The sequence below is a fragment of the Euphorbia lathyris genome, chromosome 4 (assembly GCF_963576675.1).
Source record: "Euphorbia lathyris chromosome 4, ddEupLath1.1, whole genome shotgun sequence".
NCBI lineage: Eukaryota > Viridiplantae > Streptophyta > Magnoliopsida > Malpighiales > Euphorbiaceae > Euphorbia > Euphorbia lathyris.
The window spans coordinates 28,062,670-28,088,616 of NC_088913.1; the positions used below are offsets into that span (position 1 = coordinate 28,062,670).

The following is a 25,947-nucleotide window of genomic DNA, read 5'->3' on the forward strand; positions in this document are numbered from 1 at the left end:
TTATTTAACAATTAAAATCATCGAAAAACATGAGAACGTGAAAAATGAGAAAAACAGAAAACATCAAAAAATGCAATAAAAAAAGATGAAAAACAAAAAAAAAATCGTGACGGGGCAATATTTCGTCACCTTTTTCGAGTTTTTCATTTTTCGTGCTTTCAAGTTTTCACGTTTTTTTTTTTCATTTTTTATGTTTTTCTAATTTTTTGTTTTATCGTTTAATAAGAATTGTGCATAATAAGCATTAATAATTAAAATGCAAGAGATCCAAACATAGTAATGAGCTTCTATCGTAATGGGCATTCCATTACGACGCTCATTACGGCGTAACAAACGGGACCTTAGTACGTTAGCAATGAATTAATTAGATGGCTTGACCACCTACTAAGCTAATATCAAACCATCAAAGATAATGACATATACTCAATTGTTAATTACTTTTGTAAGGAATTTACATATTTCCAAACCAGAACTTGATAACAATATAGCAAACCACAACTACATTTGACAACTTCGATCCATGTTGGAAGTTAGATGTGGAGGTAAACTAACCCAAATAAATATATAATTCCCCAAATAACTAGTCAACTACATTACCTACTAAACTGCACACTCAATATCTTATCCTATATATAAACCCAACATAGCTTTTCATTTTACTTAATCACACATCCAAACATAATTAATTATAGGACAAAGATACAATTACCTTAATATTATGGCATCTAATTTGAAGTGTTTCCTCTTGTCATTGTTGATTGCTTTATCCATATTTTCAAGCATGGAAATTGGGTTAGCAGCTCGTAATCTTCTACAAATCCCAAATCTTCCTTCAATCCCAAATCTGCCCCAACCTGCATTCCCAACAGTAACTCAACCTGCAGCTCTTCCTCCATTGCCTTCAATCCCAAATCTGCCTCAAATGCCCACTTTGCCTACAATAACTCAACCTGCAGCTCTTCCTCCACTTCCAAGCTTGCCCACAATGCCGACTGTTATCCCAAAACTGAGTTTACCTCCAATGCCTAGCAATATCCCCACAATTCCAACTACATTTCCATCCATCCCTTTCTTTTCTCCACCACCTGCAGGAAACTAAAGAAGATTATAACATTTATACACCTACAATTAATATGCATGTCGCATTCGTCCATTTTCATGAATTTTTTTAGTAATATATATGTTGTGTAAGTTGGCCATTTTTGCTCCTTATTTTTATAGTTGTGTTTACTGTCTGATGTTATCTTTCATGTTTTTATGTTCATTAGTGGCTTGGATTTTCTTGTAATGTTGTACTTCTATTTTCTATTTTTATAATTTGGATTGATATATGTAACTTGAATCTGATGCAAAGCTTCCTAAAAGACACTGAAATGAGCCATATAAAAAATAACTACCCAAAACTATCTCTTATAAACTAACAATTCATAGCTAAGAATTGACTATAAAAAAAAAAAAGGGCGGCCCGGTCGCATTACGCGTCCCCGCTGAGCGAGGGTCCGGGGAGGGGTCCCACCACAAGGGTGTATTGGGGGCAAGCCTTCCCTTGCCAATTTAATTGGCAAGAGGCCGCTCCTAAGAATTGACTATATATAAATTAAAATGATTTATCATTTAGTAAGATTATTGAAACCAATCGCAATCTTAGTAGACCGTTAGAAAGGTTTCACAAGAAATGAAGAATATCTGATGCAAACCTATGATTATGTGATGAATCATCCCAAAAGATAAAATCAGATTGTTATACGTAAATTACTATGCTAACAACCCAAGTATCTCCTCCGAACTAACTAATTCGAATGCTTTTGCATTGATATTAACAACATACAGAATCTTACACAACATGGGATTTGTCAGTCCTTGTGACTATATATATATATACTAGTCACTAATTTCGTTTACTATCACTCAACTCAAAACTTTCATAATATCTGAAATCTTTTTTTTCAAAGACAGAAAATAAACATGGTTAGCCAAAAGCAGCTTGCTAAGATAGCAAAAAGATGGCAAAGGATTGCTGCCTTGAGAAGGAAAGGAATTTCTTTTCCTAGGATCAACAACAATAAAACTGAAAGTTGTAGCACATCAGGAAATTTTGTTATCTGCACGAATGATGATAAGCGATTTGTGATTCCCTTAGCATTTATCAGCAATAACATAATCAAACAACTATTTAAAATGTCTGAAGAATCATTTGGGTTGCCAAGTGAAGGTCCTATCAAATTGCCATGTGATGGTGCCTTCATGGAGTATGTGGTTGCACTCATCAAAAGGGGTCTAGCTAAAGACATAGAAAAAGCTCTTCTTATGTCCATGGAACCAAGTTGTTGCTCACCGTATATTGGTTTCCATCAAGGACAAACAGCTCAACTATTTCCTGTCTATGGCTATTGAAGCACTTCAGTTTTGTAAATATTTTCATAATATTGTGAACTTGTAAATTAATCTCTCTGTGTTATATCATTTACATTAGATATAATGAAATAGCCATACTTCCTATAGAAATTGAACAACAGATTTGCATAAAACTCTTCCCGTCATTTATGAGCAACAGGTTCTTGAATAGCAAGAAAAGTTTTCTTATCCATTTTCTCAAAAACATCAAATAACATATGAAGAGAGTAATTTCAGACAAATTTGAAGTTTATTATCCTCTTACAATTCCAAGAGAATCAGAACCAATCAACCAAATAAGGACAATGAAGATGCAAGCAGAATGAGGTGAATTCACAATCATCATAACATTCCGTACAATTAATTATATTCTCTCTTCCACAAGTTTAGCTAGATTCCAAATTTATAATTAATTGATTATAATATTGCTTGTTTAAATGACAAAAGAAAGCTGCTCATAGTTTTCATCAAAAACTTTATCTTGCATAATGCATAGACTGGTTATTCTCATAAGCAACTCTTCCTACCATTTATAAATAACAAGGAGAAATCTCCATTATCTCCAAAAACTATGAAAACATATCTGCAGATTTTAAAGGATATTACGTATGAGAAAAACCAAAAGATCGAAATTAGAGGGATCTCTTTAAAATGAATCATGCTATTTGTAGCAAGCTATGTTGCATAGACACAGAAACTGACACGGGAAACATTATTTCTAAATCATAAACCTTCATAAAATAGCTTTAAAATGAAAACGAAAAGGGACACCGAACACAAATACACTACAGCTAAAAACTGCAAAAAAGTAGTCTGATTTATCATTTGTGACCCACCCAGACTACTAATCCTAGAAAAGTTTCTGCTGGATTTTATTATTATTATTTACTGATGCTGAACAGATTTTCGTTAATTCAGTTATTCTGAATCTTAGTATAGGTCGTTAGGGAAATCCAATGATACCTATGACACCATAGACCTTGGACATGGTTAACTAGATGAGAATAAGACACAAAATTAATAATTCATTTAATTGGTGTTTGATTTGTATGCCTTGTTTTCCGTTGCATCCTAAAATGAACAAATAAATACTTTGGGGAATAATATAAATCAAACAAAGAAATTAGTTAATCTTCTCAACTTTCTTACACCACCTAAAAGATTGAATTCATTACTTTGCTATATTTAATTGCTGAGGAAACAAGATCTACATGCTTTGACGATTTGATGTTTTTAAAGTTATTTGTACTCATGCTACTTAATATATATGTTCTTGAGCATCCTTGAAAAAGGACAAATTTTGACTATAATAAAAAAATTTATTTCCCACTATAGTTAAATAGTACCAAACTTAAATAACTATGTCACCTCTTAACTAATTGGAAATAACAATACAAAGAAAGCTACATTAATTGGCGATTTCGAGTCTTTTTTGGCTATATAAGTGGGCATTTCCGTGCATTCTTTTCTCATCAAACACCATTCTTTAAAGTACTACACTATCTTACTCACTCATCCCTAACACTCAGTTAAAGAGAAGCATAATGATCAAATCAAGCAAGCTCATTCAACTAGCTAGAAAGTGGCAAAAGATTGCTGTCCTGAGGAGGAAAGCAATTTCTTTTCCTAAAATCAGTATCAGGTCTAGCAGAAATGCAGATAGTCGGGACTCGCCGTTGGCTGAGATAGGAAATTTTGTTATTTACACCATAGATGACCACCGGTTTGTTATTCCATTGGCATATCTCAGCCATAAAATCTTTGTCGAGCTATTTAAATTGTCCGAAGAAGCATTTGGGTTGCCGAGTGAAGGGCCTATAAAATTTCCATGTGATTCTTTGTTTATGGAGTATATAATCTCACTGGTGATAAAAGGATTAGCCAAAGATATAGAGAAAGCTTTGCTTACATCCATAGAAACTAGTTGTAGATTCCATCAAGAATGTAGCACAACACAACATTTAGTTGTTTGTTGTTATTGAAGATGTAACTTTAATTCTGTAAATACATATATAAGCTTTGAGAAATTACATGCAAAAATTAACTTCAGAAATTTCACCTCTTTGTTTCTTTTGATGATTTTCACTATATATATAAAGAGAGATGCAACTTTTCATAATCAGCAATTATCCTATTCAATTCCCTAGAAAATTTGGAAGGTTGTACAGCTGCAATATGAACATTTGAACTGACCAAATCCAATAGTCTCATACCATGTCATAAAAATGATTTAATGCTAAGATTTTTAGTGTACACCATTATGCATGTCTAGAAATTAAGAATCTGATGCTGCAGTTCCAAGAAAAATCAAGAGAATCTGCTGTACTTAAAGCAAAAGACATAATGAGATTCTCATACATAAATATTAAATAACAATGCTAACTGCCAAAACGGATAGGAATCCTAAATGCCATACGGATCACTAAAATTATAGAATTTTCAATATATGTCCTTAAACCAAAAGACAAAATCAGATTGCGGTACATAAATAACTATGCTAACTACCCAAAACTATCTTCTGCATTGAAATTAACAAGAAAGAATCCTAAACAGCATGGAATTTCTCAATCTTTCTAACTATATAAGCAAGCCATCAATATCTTTTACTGTTACTCAACTCAAAACTTTCCTAATATCTGAAACGTCTTCCAAGAATAGAAAAATAAGCATGATGAGCCAAAGGAAGCTCGCAGACATAGCGAAAATATGGCAACGGATTGCTTCCTTGAGGAGGAAAATTAAGAAAAATGAATGATGATAAGCGATTTGTGGATTCCCTTAGCATATATCAGCAACTGCTATTTGAAATGTCTGAAGAATCATTTGGTTTTCCAAGTGAAGGTCCTATCGAATTGCCATGTGAAGGTGTATTCATGGAGTATGTGGTTACACTCATCAAAAGAGGTTTGGCTAAAGATATAGAAAAAGCTTTGCTTATGTCCATGGACAAACAGGTCAACAATTTCCTTGTATATGGTCATTGAAGCAGTTGAGGGCGAGCCTTGGCACAACGGTAAACGTTGTTGTCGTGTGACCAAGAGGTCATGTGTTCGAGTCTTAGGAGCGGCCTCTTGCCAAATAAATTGGCAGGGGAAGGCTTGCCCCCAGTACACCCTTGTGGTGGGACCCCTCTCCGGACTCTCGCTCATCGGGGACGCGTAGTGCGACTGGGCCGCCCTTTTTTTTTATGGTCATTGAAGCAGTTCAGTTTTGTACAGATTTCTTAAGAGTAAATTGCACCCATGGCCACCGAAATTTATTCGTTTTCAAAGTATACCCACTAACCTGTACATAACATAAAATCCACTTAATTTTACACTTTTTAACATTATAGCCACCTAAACTTCAATGACCGTTGATACCCTCAAAATAAAAAATTCTTTTTGAGGTGCTGTATGGTTAGAAGAGAGAAAGTAAATTTTTAGTGAGAGAAAGTCTAGAAAATGTGGTTTCATGGTAAATATAGTTTTAAACAACTTTAAATCTTGAAAATTTTCATTTTGAGGTCGTTAACGAACATTTCGAGACGTTAGTTAAAGTTTAGAGGATATACTGTTAGCAAGTGTAAAGTTGAGTGGTTTTTATGTTCTCTTTTGAAGTTTAGTGGTCATACGGTGAAATAAGTAAAGTTAAGTGGCCGTAGATGTAATTTAGCCTATTTCTTAATATTGTAAACTTTTAATTAATGTGTGTTATATTATTGCACAATTTACAATGCAAAGTAGAATAATTAAATCAAACTACATCAGTGACTTCATGAAGAAACGAAAATTGCCAATCAAAACAAAAAATCGCCAGTAAAATAGAATTGATGCAATAAAACACTTTTTGTAGCACTGTAACTGAATCTTAATTGCCCTTTCCATTGAAGTAAGAAACAAGCAAATTTATGCTAAGAACTTCTAGGAAATATCTTACCGCCTGTACTCTGGATCCACTTCACTGAGATAATCCAGGAATTTTTCAGGATTGCCGATGACGATTTGATCAAAATTGGGGATGAACCCTGCTCACAAACTAACCTGAAAACATAAAATAAGTGTTTTGGTGCCTCTTTGCAATTGTTTCTGGAAGAATTCAAAATTTGAAGCATTCAACTATTCACGGAACAAATAAACTTTTCTTGTTTGAATTACCTGGATGAAATTGAATCAATTGTACAATCTTCAGTTTTTGATACTTAGAAGGGAGGAGACCGGAGAAAATGCTGAGTGGCAGCGGAAGTGAATTGAAGGAAAATATCTATGTACCTACTGTCCTATATTATTCTATAGAATTAAGCCTGAATGGGATATGAACAGTGAATTGAAATCAATTTGAATTTCAATTTGGATTTTTTTCTTTTCATCTCTGCCCTCATTTGGTTAAGCTAATTACCTTCCTATTTCTGTGCCTTTACAATAGCTTTTCTATTTCAGGATAATCTCTACTTTTGCTTTACTCATTATCTTTTGTTTGGGGTAAATTACACCCATGACCACTGAACTTTACTTATTTTAACATTGTGGTCACTGAACTTCAATTTTTAACAATATGATTACTGAATTTTAATCTTTTTAACATCGGTAACCATTGAACTTTAACTAATTTCTCAAAATAAACAGTAACGTCCTTAAAATGAAAATATTCAAGAATTTAAGTTATTGAGAACGGCATTTACTATGAACCCATATTTTTTATTTTCCAAAATCACATTTTTTAGAGCTTTCTCTCTCCACATATTCACCCTATCTCTCTCCTAAGCAAAAAAACACTTAAATGACCTCAAAATAAAAACTTTTAAGAATTAAAGTTCCTTAGAATATCATTAACTCTTCGAATTTTTTATTTTGAAACCGTCAACGGTCGTTTAGGGTTATGATCTATTTTTGTGTGTGTGTTTTATTGCATTTTGTTAGGTATTACATGTTTCTTAATTAAAAGTGTGAAATTTCTGGATTAAAGTGGTAATTTTTTAATTTATCTTGATGTTTTATACATTTGAAATTGCAGAATCGATTCTAAAGAAAATTAAAATTATGTTCAACTTTTTAATAATTCTATGGATTCGTAGTAGATGAAAAGCTTCAGTTCCTAAGACTAAATTTTCAACAAAAATATTAGATTTTTAAATCATATAAATTTTCATATTCTATATATACTCTACTTCAGTAATGAAATTGCTCTGCATCTATTTTTCTTAATATTGTTTCTTTAATGATTTTTGTTATATTTTCTTATCAAGTGGATCTAATTTTAGGTAGTGTAAATGCAAAACCAATCCACACAAATAGATAGAAAAGACCCAATATATTTAGTTTTTGGACTTGAATACATCTAGCAAAAATCTCTATGTGCTCAAATCCTTCGTTTGTATTAGCATGATTTTTTTTAAACTTCCTCACAATCTTTATTTTGGAAACTTTGTTTTAATCATAATTTAACTATATCTTTCATTTATTATCAACGGGTCTATTTTATATATAAATTAAATATCAATTTCACGTAATTGGTCTCTCTAACATACTAAACGATTTCCCATATTAAAAAAACGTTTCTTAGATAACTAAGAATGAAACTAACAATTTTTCGCACAAAAAATACAAACTCACTACTTTGCAAGATAACCTTTATTTTTCATGTGTTTCTTAAGTTTATATTAATATAGTTTATGATTACCCGAAGCAAAGCGAGGGTTTCGTTCTAGTTAAAATTAATGGTAAAAAAATCAAGGAATAAGTATAAAAAAAAGGGATAAATTACAAAACTGATGTAATTGAGATATTTAAACTCATATAATGTTTTTTTTATTAAACTAGATTCTTTTAAAATTTTGTTTAGAATATAATTTTTACGGAAACAACTACGAAGCGATTTTGTCGATTTTAAGGCGATTTTTATAAATCATACTTTTTTTTAATTAAAATTCTTATAACTTCATTAGATTAAAACACAAGTATAACAAGAAAACAACAGTAAGAAATCAATTCTTACATGATCTACAAAGAGACTAAAACGACTACAGAGAGCAAAAAATGCCATAAAGACATAAAAAAACACAAAACAACAACAAAACATATATTTATCGTAAATCGAAATCTGCAGAAAAGTAGATGCAATCCAGTCTTCAGCATTTAGACCATTCCGAACATTCGGATCTGAGTCTTTTCTTTTGATGCAACCACGTAGATATATTGATCCACGTATAAGATAAACTGTTTCCGCACTTACTAAATTCGAAAATGATATAAATGAAAGAATAACAGATAGCAGATACAATTCAAATGGATGAAGAGATCCCATAAAATATATGGAAACTGACTAAAAAGAAAAAAACAATAACGGGGAGTTTGTTGGAAGGGATATTGGAGGTGGGATAAGGATAAACAACACGAGATAAGTTATCCGTGTTTGTTTGGGAGATAGAAGAGTGAGACGGATGAGGGATAAGCTTTTTATCCCTCAAATCCTATACCCAGTAGGGGGTGGTATGAGGAGGTGAGATAAACTCCTGCGATTTTAATAGGATGGAAAAGTCCATCTTATCCCTCAAATTAACCTTATGTAGTTTAAATAAGGTTAAAATAGTAAAATGTATTATTTTATCCTCATCCCTATCCCACATGCCAAACATTGAATAATAATTCTCGACTATCATATTTTTATCCTTATCTCAACCATTTATCCCTATTCCTATTCCTATCCCAATTTCTATCTCTATCTCTATCCCAATAGAATACCAAACACCCCGTAAAGTAAAACGCATAAAATCTAACCCAGTGTGGTAGGAAGAAGAAAGACAAATTTCCTTCATTCTTCCTACTCAAAGTAGATCTTCAAAAGAGGATAATTTGAAACTCAACGGACGATGAAATTTGGACAGAAAATGAGAAAAGAATGATGGAAAAAGAGAAAATTAGAAAGGAGGATGGAAGCAGTTTTTTTTTTTTTGAGAAACTGTTCAAAAAAATTATATAAATCATACTTAAAACTTTTAATTTATACCTAAAAAACTTTAAATTACACCTAATAATATATTATAATTTATAATTAATTTATTAATTTGTACTCTACAAGATTTATATTATAATTTAGTTCAAAAAGTAAAGATTCAAAATTTTTAAACACTATCATAAAACTTGATTTTTTGTAAATTAAATAAAATTCCAGCATTTTTATTTAATATAAAAATAAATTGCTTCAATTTGCAAAATTTTAAACTATGAAATTGAATTTGGCAAATCAATGGACATGTATTATTTAGATATAAAATTTCAAAATAATTTTTAAGAAAATATCAATTTAAATTCTAAAATAACATTAATATAAATTTGACAATAAAAAAACAACGAGTATAATTTAGTCGGATGGGCTTTTATATGAATATTTCCGATGGTCCAATATGTTCTAAATTCATCTCTTTAGTTCACCCACCATTCCACTGCCGCACTGCGATTCTATACCTTGATCCGATTCTATCTTTGAGGAAATGAGCTCAAAAATGGGATTATCAGACTACAGAAATTACCGACTTCGAGGTACGGTTCATTGATTTCACTTACTCTGCTTCCTTATACTGTTTGATTGTCGATTCTTCTGGTTTTGCTTCATTGATTTCACTTCCAGGTACTTCATCATCTCCATAAATTTCCAATCTTTGAAGCAATATCTATTGTTTCCTTCTCTACTTCAACTCCCTAAATCTTAATAGTCGATCACTTAGTTAATCATCATCTACCAAGTACCTCAACAAACCCCAAATTCTGATTCCATTCTAAATTAGCTTCAAATCTCATTAAATTCCCCCAAGAAAGATGCATCCCTGGATATGCAGAATACCCTTTCTGAAGAGCTCCCGTTATCTCCATGAATTTCCTATCTTTGCACATATATCTCTGGTTTCGTTCTCCACTTCAACTCCCGAAATCTCATTATTCGATTACTTAGTTGATAAGCACAACTTCTCTGCGGAATGCGCTGCAAATGTTTTGTCATCATCATCTACCAAGTACCTCAACAAACCCCAAAATGCTGATTCCGTACTCAATTTCCTTAAGGAAACTGGGTTTGCTAAGAATCAGATAGAAGCTGTTGTCGAAAAAGCACCCAGGGTTCTTTCTGCTAATGTTGAGACAAGTGTTAAGCCTAAAATCAAGATTTTTCAGGACTTGGGATTTCACTCCTCTGATTTTGCTGCTATTATTTCTGCTTCTCCACGGATTTTGAATATCAATGTCAATAGGCTTCGGCAGTCTGTTTTAGGGTTGAAGAATGTTTTGGGACCTAAAGCTGATATTTGTAGGTTGTTAAAGAAATCTGGGTTTGGGTGGCTTCTGGATCGTGATTTAGATAGGACATTGGTTCCTAACGTAGAGTACTTGAAAAGCTGTGGGATTTGCTCCTTGCTGATTGATTCCTATGTTTGTCAAGCTCCATTGCTTTTTCTCGCCAATCAAGACAAGTTAAAGGGTTTTGTTCAAAGAGTTGATGAGATGGGTGTTGATAGGAAATCGAAGTCGTTCTTTCAAGCTGTTAGGGTGATGAGTTGTATGAGTAGAGAGAATTGGGAGTTGAAGTTGAAACTCTTTAGGGAGCTGGGCTTTTCAGAGCAGAATATTTTGGCTGTTTTTAGGAAATATCCTCAAGCATTTGCTGTATCAGAAAGAAAGATTAAGGAGGTAACGCAGCTGCTGCTCAGTGTTGAGGACTCGGGCATCTCTGATATTGTTAGCACCCCGGTGTTGCTTACTTACAGTGTGGAGAAGAGGTTAAAGCCCCGGTTACAAGTGCTTAAGGCCCTTCAGAGTAAGAATTTGCTTAAGAAAAAACCTAGCCTGGCTGCATTTTGTCAGATGGTTGATGCAAATTTTGCAAACAAGTATTTGATTCCTTATTCGAATGAACTAGGAGATTTCTGTGTGGCTAGTTAGGGTTCATACTCAACAGATTGTGTACTGGTGATGAAAAATTCTAGACAACATGTAACCATGAACTGGAATTTGGCATTGTTGGTACTTGTTAGTGCTTGAATAGATTGGTTTTATTGACTGTTTTCAGCATTTGTTGTAACTTCTAATAAAGTTTTAGTGTCTGTTCTGTTGATTAAGTTGTTGATGTTGAACAGCTGCAATATGAACATTTGAACTGACCAAATTCAATAGTCTCATGCCATGTCCTGAAAATGATTTTATCCCAAGCAAAAATACCGGCCTACAAAGAGGCAAATTAAACTGCCAATCACAGAATAATGCTGAACAGAATGCAAGACTCTTAACTCTTTCAACTGTATATAAATAATTCAAAGCTGAAAAAAATATACAGAAATTGAGTGTAGGAAAATATTACTATTGACAATCCAGTTAAGCATTAATTTTCCTGCAATTCTTTGTAATTTCTCCTCTTGAACCTGTGATTACTCTTTGGGTTCCATTGATGCTTCATTTTTGGTAGACAGAACTTGGTCAGAACTTAATAGGCCTTTTGAAGCCAAAATGTTCTTGACGTAGCTGTTGCTGTCGAACTTCAATGTTCTTAACGTTGAGACCTTGAAGCTTGAACTGCTTAAGCTTGCATCTCGAGTCTCTTCTTCCTGGTGGAACTTCCCAGCTCGCTCATCGAGCCTGGTATGCATTAAATTAAAAAAGACCGTTTTTTTTTGTACATCTATAGATATGATTTCAATTTCACTGGAAGTCTAAGAAGTAAAACTTACCAGAACTGTGAAATCTCTAGCTCCCAAGCTTAATATATCAGAACATGAAACAGTTTGAGGGTACTCTTTTTCTAATGCAGTTCTTATCTCATTGATTACTTTGAATCCTCGACCTGAGTTTCGGTTTGGATTCGACCTTTCTTTCACTGATTATGCTTCCAGCACTTTCTACCAAGAATGATGCATCACAAACTTGCAAATTAAGCTGCAATAGTTAGCTATACAGATAGTGATAAACATAAACATATGCTAAAATGATCACAAACCCTGACGAAACAGTCATGAAAACGAAGCCTAAGTAATGAACAATCTGATGAGCTTTCGTGCAGGAATCGTAATAGAATTGTGGATATAATAAGTCCTTTAGGAGAATACAATAGAGAAACCACATCACAACACTCAAAGTTAGGAAGAAATTAAGAATCTTATGCTGCATAGCTTCCAAGAAAAATTGAGAATCTGTTGTACTTGGAGCAAAAGACAAAATGAGATTCTCAAACATAAATAACAATGCTAACTACCCAAAACTGTCTTCTCTAAACTAACTATAACTGAAAATAACAATGTAAGGAATCCTACATTTCATAAATAAGTAAAATAACAACCCAAGTATCTCCTCGGAACTAACTAATTCAAATGCTTCTGCATTGAAATTAACAAAATAAAGAATCCTAAACAACATGGAATTTGACTATAAATGCAAGTTACAATTTCTTTTACTTTCATTCAACTTAATTTTTTCCAATATCTGCAATCTTTTTCCAAAAGCAGAAAATAAGCATGGTGAGCCAAAAGCAGCTTGCTAAGATAGCAAAAAGATGGCAAAGGATTGCTGCCTTGAGAAGGAAAGGAACTTCATTTCCTAGGGTCAGCAGCAGCAGCAATAAAAGTGAAGGTTGTAGCACATCAGGAAATTTCGTTATCTACACGAACGATGATAAGCGATTTGTGATTCCGTTGGCATATATCAGCAATAACATAATCAAACAGCTATTTAAAATGTCTGAAGAATCATTTGGGTTGCCAGGTGAAGGACCTATCAAATTGCCATGTGAAGGTGTATTTATGGAGTATGTGGTTATACTCATTAAAAGAGGTTTAGCTAAAGACATAGAAAAAGCTTTGCTTATGTCCATAGAACCAAGCTGTTGCTCACGGTATGTTTGTTCCCATGGAGAACAAACAGATAGACAGTATCCTGTCAATGGCTATTGAAGCAGTTCAGTTTTGTAAATATTTCTTAATATATATACTAAGTTCATAGTTATTCCATGTGTTATCATCCCACAAATTTACAATATAAAGTAGAATAACCAAGTGTAAATTTAAGTACAATTCGCTATTAGTTTGTGACTTTGCAAATTACAGTCATCAATGGTAATAGTTAATTCCGTTATAATATCTCGTCAATCTATTTAGTTGCCTCAATTTTTATATAATATTTCACATTTAAAAACTATTTATTTATCCGCTTTTACAATTTTGGAGAACATAATCATTAATTAAGATTTAATGGTCGGATTTAAATACTAAAGGTAACCATTCACATAGATGCTTATACACAAAATTTAATGACAAAGAGCTAACACTCAAGGAGCTTAGCATCTTTCATGAACAAATATGGACAAGAAAAATTCATGTAGCCTATATTTTAAGGTAAAACACACTAACTGTTCCAATAAGATTATAAAAATTCATTTTGTATTAATAGAGTAATTTATTTTTATATTTTATTCTAATAAAGTCAGTTTAAATGTTGGCTAGCACGTGAATTAATTTACTGTCACGTGACATGCCCATTTTTTTTTACCTTTCAATTTTTATTTAATCTCAATCAATCTAGTAAATTGGTGATATGTGTTGAAACACAATTTCCATGGAGTTTTTGATTTTGATAAAAATAACAATTACGGAATTAGATCCTCAAAATATTTAATATAAGTATTGAATTAAATTGATTTTTTTATGTTAATGTGTTTGTTAAGTGATAATCATAAGTTTAACATAATTGGAAGACAACTTAAAAAAGCCTTAAAAGAATTAAAGGTCCAAACTCAATTCAAACCCAGAATCCGGAAGCCCGGAAGACAGAAACAAAGCCCAAGAAGGCATTGACATATTGCCAACATTAAATCGTTCCCAAATAGGCATAAAGGACAGATGCTAGAAGCACTGTCCCCCAACGTCTCTCTTTTGTTACCAAAAAATGGAAAGATTGCAAACTATATGTCTGCCACACCAGAAGTCAGAAGAACCCGCAGCTCAAGAGACAGAAGCCATCTTCGACAATGGTAACCTTTTGGATCACTGACACATAAGTCAGAAGCTGATGGTGACAGAAATCGTTTCCCTCCAATCGGCTAGTTTGAAATTCAAACGGATCCTTCTCCAAAAGCTTCACTATAAAAGTCAAGTCCAAGTTCATTTCACAACTAATCATCGACGCAAGACGTGATAAGATCTTCAAGTGAAAAACTAGAACAAAAGTATAATACATATTCATATTCATACTTGTGTAAATCCAATAAAGAGATAATATTTCATCTGTGTTCTGTAGAACCAATTTTCTACTATAAATCAGAAGCTCTGTTATTTGCTTTGGTTATAAGCAATTAACTAGAGAGATAGATAGCTGAGTGTGAGTGTAAAGGAATGTACTTTACAGAAGCTCTGTCTATTGTAAAGGTTTGCACTCTACCCGTAAAGAGTCCATTAGAGGATTAAAATTCAGAAGAATGTATTCTAAGGATTGGACGTAGGTAAGAGATCAAACCAGTATAAATCGATTGTGTAACTCTTTCTCTAACTTTGCCTTTACTTACTTCTGATATTGCTAACTCTAAATATTAAATCTCATATATAAGCTTTGAATTGTGTGTGTTGTAAACTGTCATCAATCTTAAGTGTACACAAAAGCTCCTCCGATCGAACTGTCTTCTGAGCGCATAAATCAGAAAGAGAATCAAGTTTTGTTGATTGATTAACTCGGTAAACGGAACTGGCCTTTGATTCCAAAATTTACCTATGTGCTTGCTATTGTACTAAAAATGAGAAAAATATTAGGGTTAAAACTAACCAATTGTTTCATTTACCCCTTTGGAATAAATCTAACTTTAAGGGACTAATATAATGTGGTCTGATTGAATTGATTAAGCATCCTAGTCAATATTTTCCACAAAAATTTGCACTGAAAATGTTAAAATTGACTTTAGTGTACAAATGATAATGATAAAATGAGTTATTTTATTGAAACCAAATAAAATTTTGATTTCTTATTAGGACATTGAACAAAACTTAAGTCATCATCTTTAAGATTTACCCTATTTTTCTTTTCATTTTCTATTTCTTACTTAAATAAATTAATAATACTATTTTTAGATTTTAAATTTTGGGCGAGTTGAGTTGAATCTGTGAGTTAGCTCTTTTAAGGGTTAGTTACAAAATTGTCATAAATAAAGTAAATATTTACAAATTTTCAATATTCAAAAAGAAATTTTAATTATGTCAGAATTTAAAAAACTTTTAGCGTTGAGTTAATTTTTTTTTAAATCAATAATTGAATTTGACAAAACTGAAAATAAAAATATGAGAATTTGATATATTTATATAAAAAAAAAACTATGAAATGATAAAATACAAATATATGAGTTAGTTAAATGTAAACGAAAATTCAAACTTATATTTCTATATAATTTCCTCTTCTTTTAATCCAACTCAATACAACCCGAATTTAATGGGAATTAGACTGAATTTATATACAACAATTTACTTTTATAACCAAATTCATTTGTTGATTTAGATTTGAGTGAGTTTAGATTAGATGTAATTAATGAGAAATTCATTTGATCAGTATGATTAGTGTTATTGTCCTAATTTATAGCATTTTTAGTATTTAATTACTAGTTAATCAGGGAATGCGGAACAGTGATCTGGGTCTTCGTCGGGAAGGTCTGGCTTCTTCGGGGGTCGTCTCTGCGTGGGGAACGGTCTCTGCGGAAACTCCGACGATCAAGACAGTTAGTGGTTCGAGAGTGTATTCTAATCAAATGAGAGTGAGGTAGGAAAATAGTTACCCGATCCTCTTTCCTTCCTTCATTGGTATATTTATAGTGAATTGTCTTGGGCCTGTGGGCCTTCTGTTGCCCTGGCCCTTTCGCTGATCGGGCACCGTTGGGTCTCTTGGGCCTAAGTGATATTCCGAATCAAGTAGTCCCCCCCGGCTAAGTTAGCCGAGTATTGCATGTGAGGAGACGAGAATTTCAGTGGATCATTCTCTTCTTAACGAGTGGTTGACAGCTGTATGAAAGGTGCCCGATTTCCCCATAGAGACGATGCATGCGCTTATGGGTTTTAGCGCGCAATTTATTGCCCCTTCATTAAATGCTCCTGCATGCGCCGTAAAAAGACATTGAATGTCGTGCGTTGCCGGTGCCTCCACTTTTGGTTTGATATAAAATGCAAGGGGAGGCTCTTTTTTCGTCTTATTTCGCCAAATTTTCTTCCCCTTGTGCGATTTGACCGTCTCATTTTCCCTTTGCAGCCGTTGTTTCCTGTCGATCTTTCCATCGGTGTTCTGTCGTTTACTCGCGCTTGCTGGGCACCGGGCATATTAGTTGACGGCGCTCTGCTAAAGATTCTCTACGACACTTGTTGTAACCTTTGCGAGGTCAGTCGTACCTCTTATTTCTCCGATCTTTAGTTCTTTTGTTTAGTTGTTTTTTCTGGGGAGGGGGAGTATGTCAGAGGGTTCTTCACGGGGAGCCCTAAGAAGACTGCCGCCAGTGACACCGGGTGATTTTACGCTTCGCGAACGTGGATCGTAAAACGAAAAAGGCGGGCGAACGCGAGAGAGGAGAGTGTTTCTGCTGCGAGAAAGAAAAAGAAAATCGTAAAGCGTGCGCCGCCTAGTGTCGAGCGGCCGGTAAGAGGAGTTGCTACCGGTGTTCTTGAGGTAGCGGTTGTAGTACCAGAGGGTTTGATTACCGAAGAGCGTCCACTGGCCTCGATTTATGAGAAAATACGCCAGAGGGTATGGACGCGTGCCGCGGGGGTCACTAGTGTTGATGGTCGACGGTTTGATGGAGTAGAGCGGCCAAAAAGACCGAAATCTTTTTTGGTGGACGATGCGCACAATATCATTGTCTCCGCGGATTTAGCTGCTATCTCCGCGGTGTATCGATTGGGGAAGCCATATGAGCTAGTTGCGCTTGGAGAAGACATCCGTGCTCATCATGCGGGTGGCACGAACGAGCTCGTGGTTTACGAGGAGCAGTTGGAATCGGGGATGCGGTTGCCCCTGCTTCCCTTTTTCGTGGAGGTTCTAAAAGAGTATGACCTGTGCCCTGGTCAGATCCATCCGAATGGGTGGAGGATGATGGTGGCCTTCTACTCGTTATGTCGATCAGCTGGATACCGGGCAACTAGGTTGGTATTCCATGAGTTCTTTCGGCCAAATAAGGGGCCCCGATCGCAACATGTCACCTTCTCGCATCAAAAGTTCAAGGTGATTGGCGGGTTGAAGGACAAAGTTCATGAATATAGGCATCGTTACTTCTTGGTGCGAAAGCTAGACGGCGACTTCCCTTTTCGAGTAGTGTGGAACGATGAGCCCATGGATTCCAGTCGTTGGCTGAAACCGCGAGAAAAGTTGCCTTTTGAGGAGCAGCTCGTGAAATATTTAAAGGGGCTTCCGACAGATAAAGATCGTAAGCAAGACGTGGATGAGCTTGTGCGTCACTTCCTGGCCGCCGGGTAATATATCTGGAACCAATGGCGAATGGCTCAGCTATCCGGATGGACAGCAGCGGACTTTGAGAAGTGGAAACGCGGGTACAACTTCAAAGACGGAGAGTTGGCGGAACTAGAGGCGATTTCCGTGAACGTCGCTGTTGTAGGTGAGGGGTCGGGGTTGTAGGTTTTGTTCATTTCGTCCTGTGTGCTGTTGTTACTATATATTTATGTATGGTCTAAATTTTCCGCTCTTTCTTGCTGTGCAGGTCCAGGAGATCCCCCGTGTCAACATGGATTTTGATCCGAATGAGTTCGATGTTGGCCTCGACACTGCGGAGGAAGCATTTGTTGTTGCCTCCGGATCCCTGGCGTCGTTTTCTTCGCTTGAAGATGCGAACCAAGTGGTTCAGAGCATGGAGGGCGTGCTTACGACGCATGAGGACCTTGATGCTACTAGTGACATTCCGCAAGGGATGCCCGTGGTAGAGAAAGAGGCCAAGAAAACTGCGGAGGTGATGGCTGTCGAAGAGGAACAGGTCGAGAATCAGATTCAGGGGCCCCTTATCCGAAAACGTAAGAAAGACAAGGGTAAGGCCGTTGCTGGGATGGAAGGCGAAAAGATATATACTGGAGATGATACCGTTGGGGAAAACGACGGCTCTAAACGAGCGTGTACCGATGGTGGGTCCGAGCTTAGAGCGAGGATGATGGATCGGGTAGGCGATCATCCGGAGATGATGAAAAGAATGGATGTCAAGATTGCCAAGTTCCAGGAATACGTTATGGGCTTGTCGGTTCACTCCGATATGACGACGTCTGACCTTGCTCGGGCGATGGCTCGCGTAGCTAAGGTGCTCGAAGAAGTTGCCCGAATGGACGGTGTGACCAAGATGAACCTTGGTGTGGAGACCCTATCGGCGCTTGGTGTGGTAAGCTCTCTTGACCTTCTGGCTTAGGTTTGTTTCTAACAACTGTGTCCTGAGTTGTGCGATTTTTATGCAGGCCATTCAAAATGCTAACACTGTCTTCGACATGTGTGTGAATGACGAGAACCTGTTTCGTGATATGGAGCAAGGTCTGCGGAATGCGGTGAAAGAGCTGGAAACGGCGACTAGGAAGCTAGCTACCGCTGGAGAGTTGTTGGAACACCGTGAGGGCGAGATTGCCGTGCTGACCGAGCAGCTGAAAGTGGAGACGGGAGACAGAGTGGAGCTGGCGAAAAAATTGAAACTTGATGTGGAGAAGCTTCGATCTTACAAAGTTATGCTCAAGTTTTCCACCCTATGGACTCGCCGAGTGAAGGAGAAACTTGACGAGAGAGCCAAGCAAGCCGACGCACTGTCCGATGAGAATGAGAAACTTAAGCGAGAGCTAGAGGTTGCTCGGAAAGAGGCTAGCGAGTTGCGTGCCCTTGCGGGTCAGCGTGAGGAGAAGCTGATCAAAATGGATCGGATGATGCTCATTGCTGCTGCTCACTCTGTCGGGTATGATGTGCCTCCGGAGGTCATATTCTCTCCGAATGTGTATGATAAGGCAGCCCAGGCGAAAGCCGTAGAGTTCTGCGGTCGTTTCAAGAAGAAATAAGTGTAACTGATGATATCATGTGTTTTTGTTTTCTAATTTCAAAGATGTAATAATTTGGCTATACGGTTGGTATCTTTGTGGATCTTTTGGCAGTTTATTTTGATCATCATTTTGCACTTTGATTTGATTTGAGCCTTCATGATGTGTTTGTCATGTCTTGTCCATTCTTGCTATAAATAGGAGTCGGTTTTTGTTTGTGTTTCTCGTTCATATGGCGTTCTTGCTTCGAGTGCTCGTATTCTTAGTCGTTTGTTTACCCTGTTTTCGTGTGATGTCGCTTCGGGATGTTGTGGATTCCGCTAAGGTGCTTAAGGTACAGAAAGCCATTTCGGCAATGCCTCATCCTTACGTGTACTGTCCCCCGAGGGATGATCACTAGCTGGACAAGAAAGTGCGATATGCTTCTCCTGTGTGGATGAACGGGGGTTTTTCGCGGAGAAGTCGAAACGGGGAGAGTGAGAGTACCGCGCTTTATACTGGATCTGCGACGGATTCGTGCGATGTAGTAGTTAGCGCCTTGTCTTCGACTGAGAAGAAAGTTTGGTCGCAGGACGGGATTGGGTTTCTGAATCCCGACGAGTCGGTGGTGCCCATGACGAATCCGCATCCTGCCTGGGTAAGGAGGCTTCTTACCGACGAGCTTGATAGGGTTATGAATCTTCCTCTTGAGGTGGAAGGCCGTCGTTCTAGACGCCATGCTTCGCCGAGTCGACCTCATGGGGTGACCTTTGTCGACCCGCTGAAACCTCGTAGCGTGGTTTTTCTTGAATTTTCTAGACAGGGGTTTCTGGGACCTATCCCAGCTGATTCGGCGCATCGAGTGACGCATGTTGGGAAAGCATGCCTGTACCACAGGCAAAATGGGCATAATACCAATGAATCTGTCGACTGGCGGGCAGTGCACCAGGCTTTAATGGATGCTCCTAATCCTGATAGTGCTAACAGAATGTTGTAAGAGATTGGATTTTAGCTTGTGTCGAGCGTCTGTGCTCTAGTGTTTGTATTTAAGGACCTTTTGCTTAAGCTTTACAACTTTTGTGTGGTTTAGTATGCCTAATGAAAATTTGCAATTTTGGATTTCCTTTGTTAGTACTCCTGACGAAATCGATCCTGTTTGATATTTGATCGCCCATTGCCTCCTCCTGGGCATGTAGTTAAAGTGCTCAAAATTTGCACGACGCTGTGTGAGCGAGGATCGCGTTTTACGCCACCCTTGGTTGGTTTATTGGGTAGGTGCTTCTTTGAGAAGCTTAGGAAAACCGTTGTCAATCCGTGCGAGGACCGTATAAAGTAGCTCGCTGGTTAGTTAATCGGTACCAACATAAGGTTGTTGGCACGTTTTAAGAGGTGTTTCGTGATGAACGAGAAGCTTGGGGAATAACGTCTTGAGTTATTCAGTCCGAGGACCGTATCGGGTAGCTCGCTTTTTAATCGTTAACAACGTGGGGTTGTTTGTGCGATTTAATGGTCGTTTCGAGATGATCGAGAAGCCAGGAGAATAACATATTGAGTTATTCAATGCGAGGACCGTATCGGGTAGCTCACTTCTTGTTTAATCGGTAACAACATGGGGTTGTTTGTGCGATTTAATGGGCATTTCGAGATGATCGAGAAGCTAGGAGAATAACGTATTGAGTTATTCAATGCGAGGACCGTATCGGGTAGCTCGTTTCTTGTTTAATCGTTAAAAACATGGGGTTGTTTGTGCAATTTAATGGGCATTTCGAGATGATCGAGAAGCCATGAGAATAACGTATTGAGTTATTCAATGAGGACCGTATCGAGTAGCTCGCTTCTTGTTTAATCGGTAACAACATGGGGTTGTTCGTAAAAACAAATCCTTATTCATGATTCACATTACATGAGGCTATTGATAATACTTCTTCAATGTCTGGATGTTCCAGCTATTGTCATAGACCAAACCGTCTAAAGAGGCGATTTTGTAGGCTCCATTGTGGAGGACAGTGTTGATATTGTACGGCCCCTCCCAAGATTGACCGAGCTTGCCGTGAGCTAGCGGGGACTGGGCAGCTGCGGCGTCTCTGAGCACAAGATCTCTGACTTGAAAAGTGCAGGGACGAACTCGCCTATCGTGGTAACACGCTATACTCTGCTTATGGGTCGTGATGTGTAATAAAGCATTAAGGCGTTCTTCCTCTAACTGCTCACTTGCTTCCGCAAGCTCCGCATTGTTGTCAACATCTTCGAAGGTGGTCCGCCGAGGAGAGCGCATGATGACCTCGGATGGTGCCATCGCTTCTGCCCCATAGGTGAGGAAAAAAGGAGTGCGCCCTGTACCCGAGTGAGGGGCCGTACGGCATGACCATAATATTGCCGCGATGTGGTCAGGCCATGCTCAGCCCTGGTCGGATAGGCGTGTTTTAATTCCTCGTAGGATTGTTCGGTTGCTCACTTCAGTGAGGCCGTTGCTCTGAGGGTGTGCCACCGAGGTGTATCGTCCTTTGATGCCCCACTCTGCGCAAAATTCACGGAATTGACTGCAGTCGAATTGCCTCTCGTTATCGGTGATGAAAGAGTGAGGGACCTCGAATCGGTATATGACTACTCGTTTGAGGAAACCGATTACGTTGTCGGCGGTTATCTTGGCGATTGCCTCAGCCTCGATCCATTTGGTAAAATGATCGACTGCTACCACTACAAAGCGCTTCTGTGCTAAAGCCATCGGAAATGGGCCGAGCAGGTCAATGCCCCATACTGAAAATGGCCAAGGTGTGATAATGCCTTTGAGTGGAGCCGCCGGTGCGTGATGAGTATTGGCGTGCAGTTGACACGCCTGACAACTGCGAACCAGACACATCGCATCGGAATCCATGGTCTGCCAATAAAGCCCCTGGAGCCGGGCTTTCTTCGTAATCGTCCGAGCGCCTTGATGCGAGCTACAGACGCCCTAATGTATCTCCTTTAGACAGTGATCCCCTTCCTCTTCGGATATACAATGCAACCAAAGGTGTGTGGCGGACTTCTGATAGAGTAAGCCACCATGCATCGCGTATCGCCAGGAACGCGAACCACGAGGGATGCCTGTATTCGATCTTCCGGCAGTGTTCCATCTTGAAGATACCTGATTATCAGACTTCTTCACCCGTTAGCCATTGCGTCCGCCATGTCGATCTGTAGCGAGCATTCTATGTGAATGGCCGGGGCCACAGCAGTTTCGATGAGGGATGCCTGTATTCGATCTTTCGGCAGTGTTCCATCTTAAAGATACCTGATTATCGGACTTCTCCACCCGCTAGCCGCTGCGTCCGCCGTGTCGATCTGTAGCGAGCATTCTATATGAATGGATGGGGCCACAGCAGTTTCGATGAGGGTATGCGGATCACTGGACTGCTCGCCTGCTGCGAGAGTGGTAATAGCATCCGCCTCTTCGTTCTCCTCCCGTGGGACAAGCATAAGGTCAAAGGTGACTTCTTTATCTTCGAGATCCTTTAACAAGGATTTTACGAGGGCCAAGTATTGACACATCGTTGGGTCCTTCGCCTTGTAAGTGCCGCTGATGTGGCTAACGACGAGCTTAGAGTTCGAATATACTGTCAGATGTCCGTTCACCATTTCTTTGGATAACCGAAGAGCTGCGACCAGGGCTTCGTACTCTGCTTGATTGTTCGTGGTCGGGAAGTCGAGACGGATGGCGTATCTTATTCAGAGATTATTAGGTCCCTGAATCGCAATGCCTGCTCCTGCCCATCCTGGGCCACAGGATCCATCCACACTCATGGTCCATACGTCACCGTTGCAAATGCTTATCGGTGTGGGGCTGCTAGTTGATGACCCGGTAAACTCCACTATGAAGTCGGACAGCACTTGGGCTTTGATCGCAGTGCAAGGTTCAAAACGTATGTCAAACTAGGATAGCCGGACCGACCAGTTGGTGATCCGCCCGGAGACTTCTGGTTTTTGGACTGCCTTTTTGAGAGGGTAATTGGTCCTGACCACGATCGTATGCGCTTGGAAATATGGTCGGAGGTGCTCGGACGCCTGTGTGATGGCGAACAGAGCTTTCTCAACCTCGGAGTATCGGATCTCAACACCCTTCAAGACCTTGCTCAAGAAATAAATTGGGTAGAGCTCCGGTTCCTCTTCTTGAGCTAAAACGATAGCTACCGTTTCATCGGTGATGGTGAAGTACAAGAGAATGTCCCGTCCCTGCTTTGGTACTGACAGTAGGGGAGGGGTAGCAAGGAAATTTTTGATGGCGCTGAATGCCGCCTGGCAATCCGTAGACCACCTGAAAGGATGCTCCTTATTGATTGCCTTGTAAAAGGGTAAACATCGCTGCGCCGAGCAGGAAATGAACCGTCCCAAGGCGATTATCCTTCTGTTGAGCCTCTGAACTCCCTGTAAGTTGCGCGGTGCTTCCATCGCTAAGATTGCCTCGATCTTCACGGGGTTTGGCTCGATACCTTTCTCGGACACCACGCAGCCAAGGAACTTGCCACTACGAATTCCGAAGAAACATTTCTCCGGGTTCAGCTTGAGGTTGTAATTTCTGAAAATTTTAAACACTTCCGCCAAGTCACGCGGATGGTCGCTTTCAACAGTGCTTAGGACAACCATGTCATCGATGTATACTTGCACGATATTGCCGATGAGGTGAGTAAACATCTTATCTATCAGTCGCTGGTAGGTGGCCCCCGTGTTCTTCAACCCAAAAGGCATGACGTTGTAGCAATAAGTGCCTTCATACGTAATGAAGGAAGTTTTCTCGGCATCGGCCGGGTCCATAGGGATCTGCTGAAAACCAGCGATGGCGTCAAACTGAGATAAGATTTTCAGACCAGCTGTCTGGTCGAGAAGCTGATCTATGTTAGGCAGCGGGTAAGAATCCTTTTAGGCATGCTTTATTAACATTCGTAAAATCTACACACATGCGGTACTTTCCGCTGGCTTTCTTTACAAGTACGACGTTAGAAAGCCAATCCGGATAGTGAACCTCGCGAATAAATTTTACAGCTAGAAGCTTCTCGATTTCTTCTTTGACTGCAGCTTGCTTGTCCTTTGCTTGCACTCTCATCTTCTGCTTCAGGGGCTCCACGGAGGGGTCGATGCTTAGTCTGTGCTTTGCTTGCTCGGGTGAGACACCCGTGATATCCTCGGTGCACCAAGTGAACACGTCTGCATGCTCTGATAGAACAGCCTTGATCTCGTCGGCCAAATGGGGCGTGAGTCTGGTCCTAATTTTCACTGTCTTGGTGTCCGCGATGGCACAGTCGCTGATCGGTTCAATAGAAATGGGATTGTATCCCCTCATGTCCATCAGACCATCTTCCAGGTAAAGCGCTGTCCGAGGTTGAGTGGCCTCCCACTGCAGTCTCTTGGCCAAGATGCGATCCCCTTGGATGGTGATTCTGCCATGCTAGACCGGTAAAGTCAAGCATAATTCGGAGATATCAACCGTGGCCTTCAGGTTAGCTAGCAGAGGTCTTCCGATGATGGCATTGTAGGCCAAGGGGATATCGACCACCACCCACTCTGCAGTGTCCTCTACTTTCTTATCACTTTCGGTAAAGACTGTTGATAGGGAGATGACTCCCTTCACTAGGACTTCGATTTCCGACAGGCCAACCAGGGGGGAAGTCCCTGCTCGGAGGGCTGTGTGAGCATTTTTCATTACGCGGAGTGCCTTCCAGGTGAGCAAGTTTACCGAACTGCATGTATCCACCAGCACTCGATGCGTTTTAAAGCCGGCGATGTTGATGGTGACCACAAATGCCTCCGAATGGCTGGTCCGGAGTGGTGGCTGCAACGTCAGAGTCTGGTCAACTGCTTTTCTCTTTCGGGAGCTCTCCGGAGGCGTGCAGAGTGTTGGAGCTCCCTCCCTTATGACATGGATCTCCCCGTGGTACCTAGGTCGCTTTGGCTCATCTGCTCGGCCGGTGTCCCGCTGCTTCGGTCTCTGCTCCCTCTGCCTAACTGCTTTTGGTGGCGCACCTTGCTCGGTTATCCGCTCAATCTCTTTCTAGAGCTGGTAGCAGTTCTCCGTGGAGTGCCCAGAGGATTTGTGATACTTGCAGTACTCCTTTTCTACACGGGTTTAACCTTTGTCGACCGGCGAAGCCGGTTGTGCAAATCGGCGAGGCTGGCTCTGAGCATAATGCACCTCCTTCCCACGGGATCGGTCCCCTCTGCGCTCAATGTTAGTTCGCTCGACTCGAGCTGGGAAAGGCATCGGGGCCTCCTTATGCGCCTTGCCTTCGTCACGTGCCTCTGCGGTCGGCCTGCTTCTTTCCTGCTTGTGCGTGTCGCCTCTGGCCTTGTCTCTTTCTGATTCTTCGTACCCGGCGGGCCGGTCGCAGTCGTCATACCGGACGAAGGTTTGTGCCATGGTCATGAGTTCCTCGAAGGATCACGACATCTTTCTGAAGCACTTCTGCTTTAGGGTCTCACACGAGGTCCCTTTTGCTAAGGCATCATGAGCCACTTCGAGGTTGAGACCCTTGACTTGAGAGGCCATATGGTGAAATCTGGAAAGAAAGTTGCGCAGTGGCTCAGTTGCTCGCTGTTTGAGCCTGTTGAGGTCCGAACTG

General features: G+C 39.1%; 2 protein-coding genes across 2 annotated transcripts; one reads left to right on the forward strand and one right to left on the reverse strand.

Moving 5' to 3' along the window:
• Window positions 1–395: 395 nt before the first annotated feature.
• Window positions 396–10,017, reverse strand: LOC136227109 (uncharacterized). Its single transcript, XM_066015814.1, has 4 exons — window positions 9,936–10,017; window positions 6,531–6,573; window positions 6,313–6,416; window positions 396–1,085 (listed from the first exon to the last, which is right to left on the reverse strand). The coding sequence occupies exons 1-4, from the start codon at window positions 10,015–10,017 to the stop codon at window positions 946–948; spliced, it is 369 nt and encodes a 122-aa protein (XP_065871886.1). The 3' UTR covers window positions 396–945.
• On the forward strand, window positions 9,779–11,434 carry LOC136226269 (protein SEEDLING LETHAL 1, chloroplastic-like). Its single transcript, XM_066014652.1, has 2 exons — window positions 9,779–9,911; window positions 10,000–11,434. Exon 2 carries the CDS (start codon window positions 10,188–10,190, stop codon window positions 11,301–11,303), a length of 1,116 nt encoding a protein of 371 aa, XP_065870724.1. The 5' UTR covers window positions 9,779–9,911; window positions 10,000–10,187; the 3' UTR covers window positions 11,304–11,434.
• The last annotated feature ends 14,513 nt before the right edge of the window (window positions 11,435–25,947 follow it).

Coding starts and splice junctions, on each gene's coding strand:
- LOC136226269 (XM_066014652.1), top strand. CDS start 10,188: ATGCATCCCTGGATATGCAGAATACCCTTTCTGAAGAGCTCCCGTTAT.
- LOC136227109 (XM_066015814.1), bottom strand. CDS start 10,017: ATGGAGATGATGAAGTACCTGGAAGTGAAATCAATGAAGCAAAACCAG. Junction 6,574..9,935: donor AAACAGTATAAGGAAGCAGA/GTAAGTGAAATC, acceptor CTCCCTTCTAAG/TATCAAAAACTGAAGATTGT. Junction 6,417..6,530: donor ATTGATTCAATTTCATCCAG/GTAATTCAAACA, acceptor TTATGTTTTCAG/GTTAGTTTGTGAGCAGGGTT.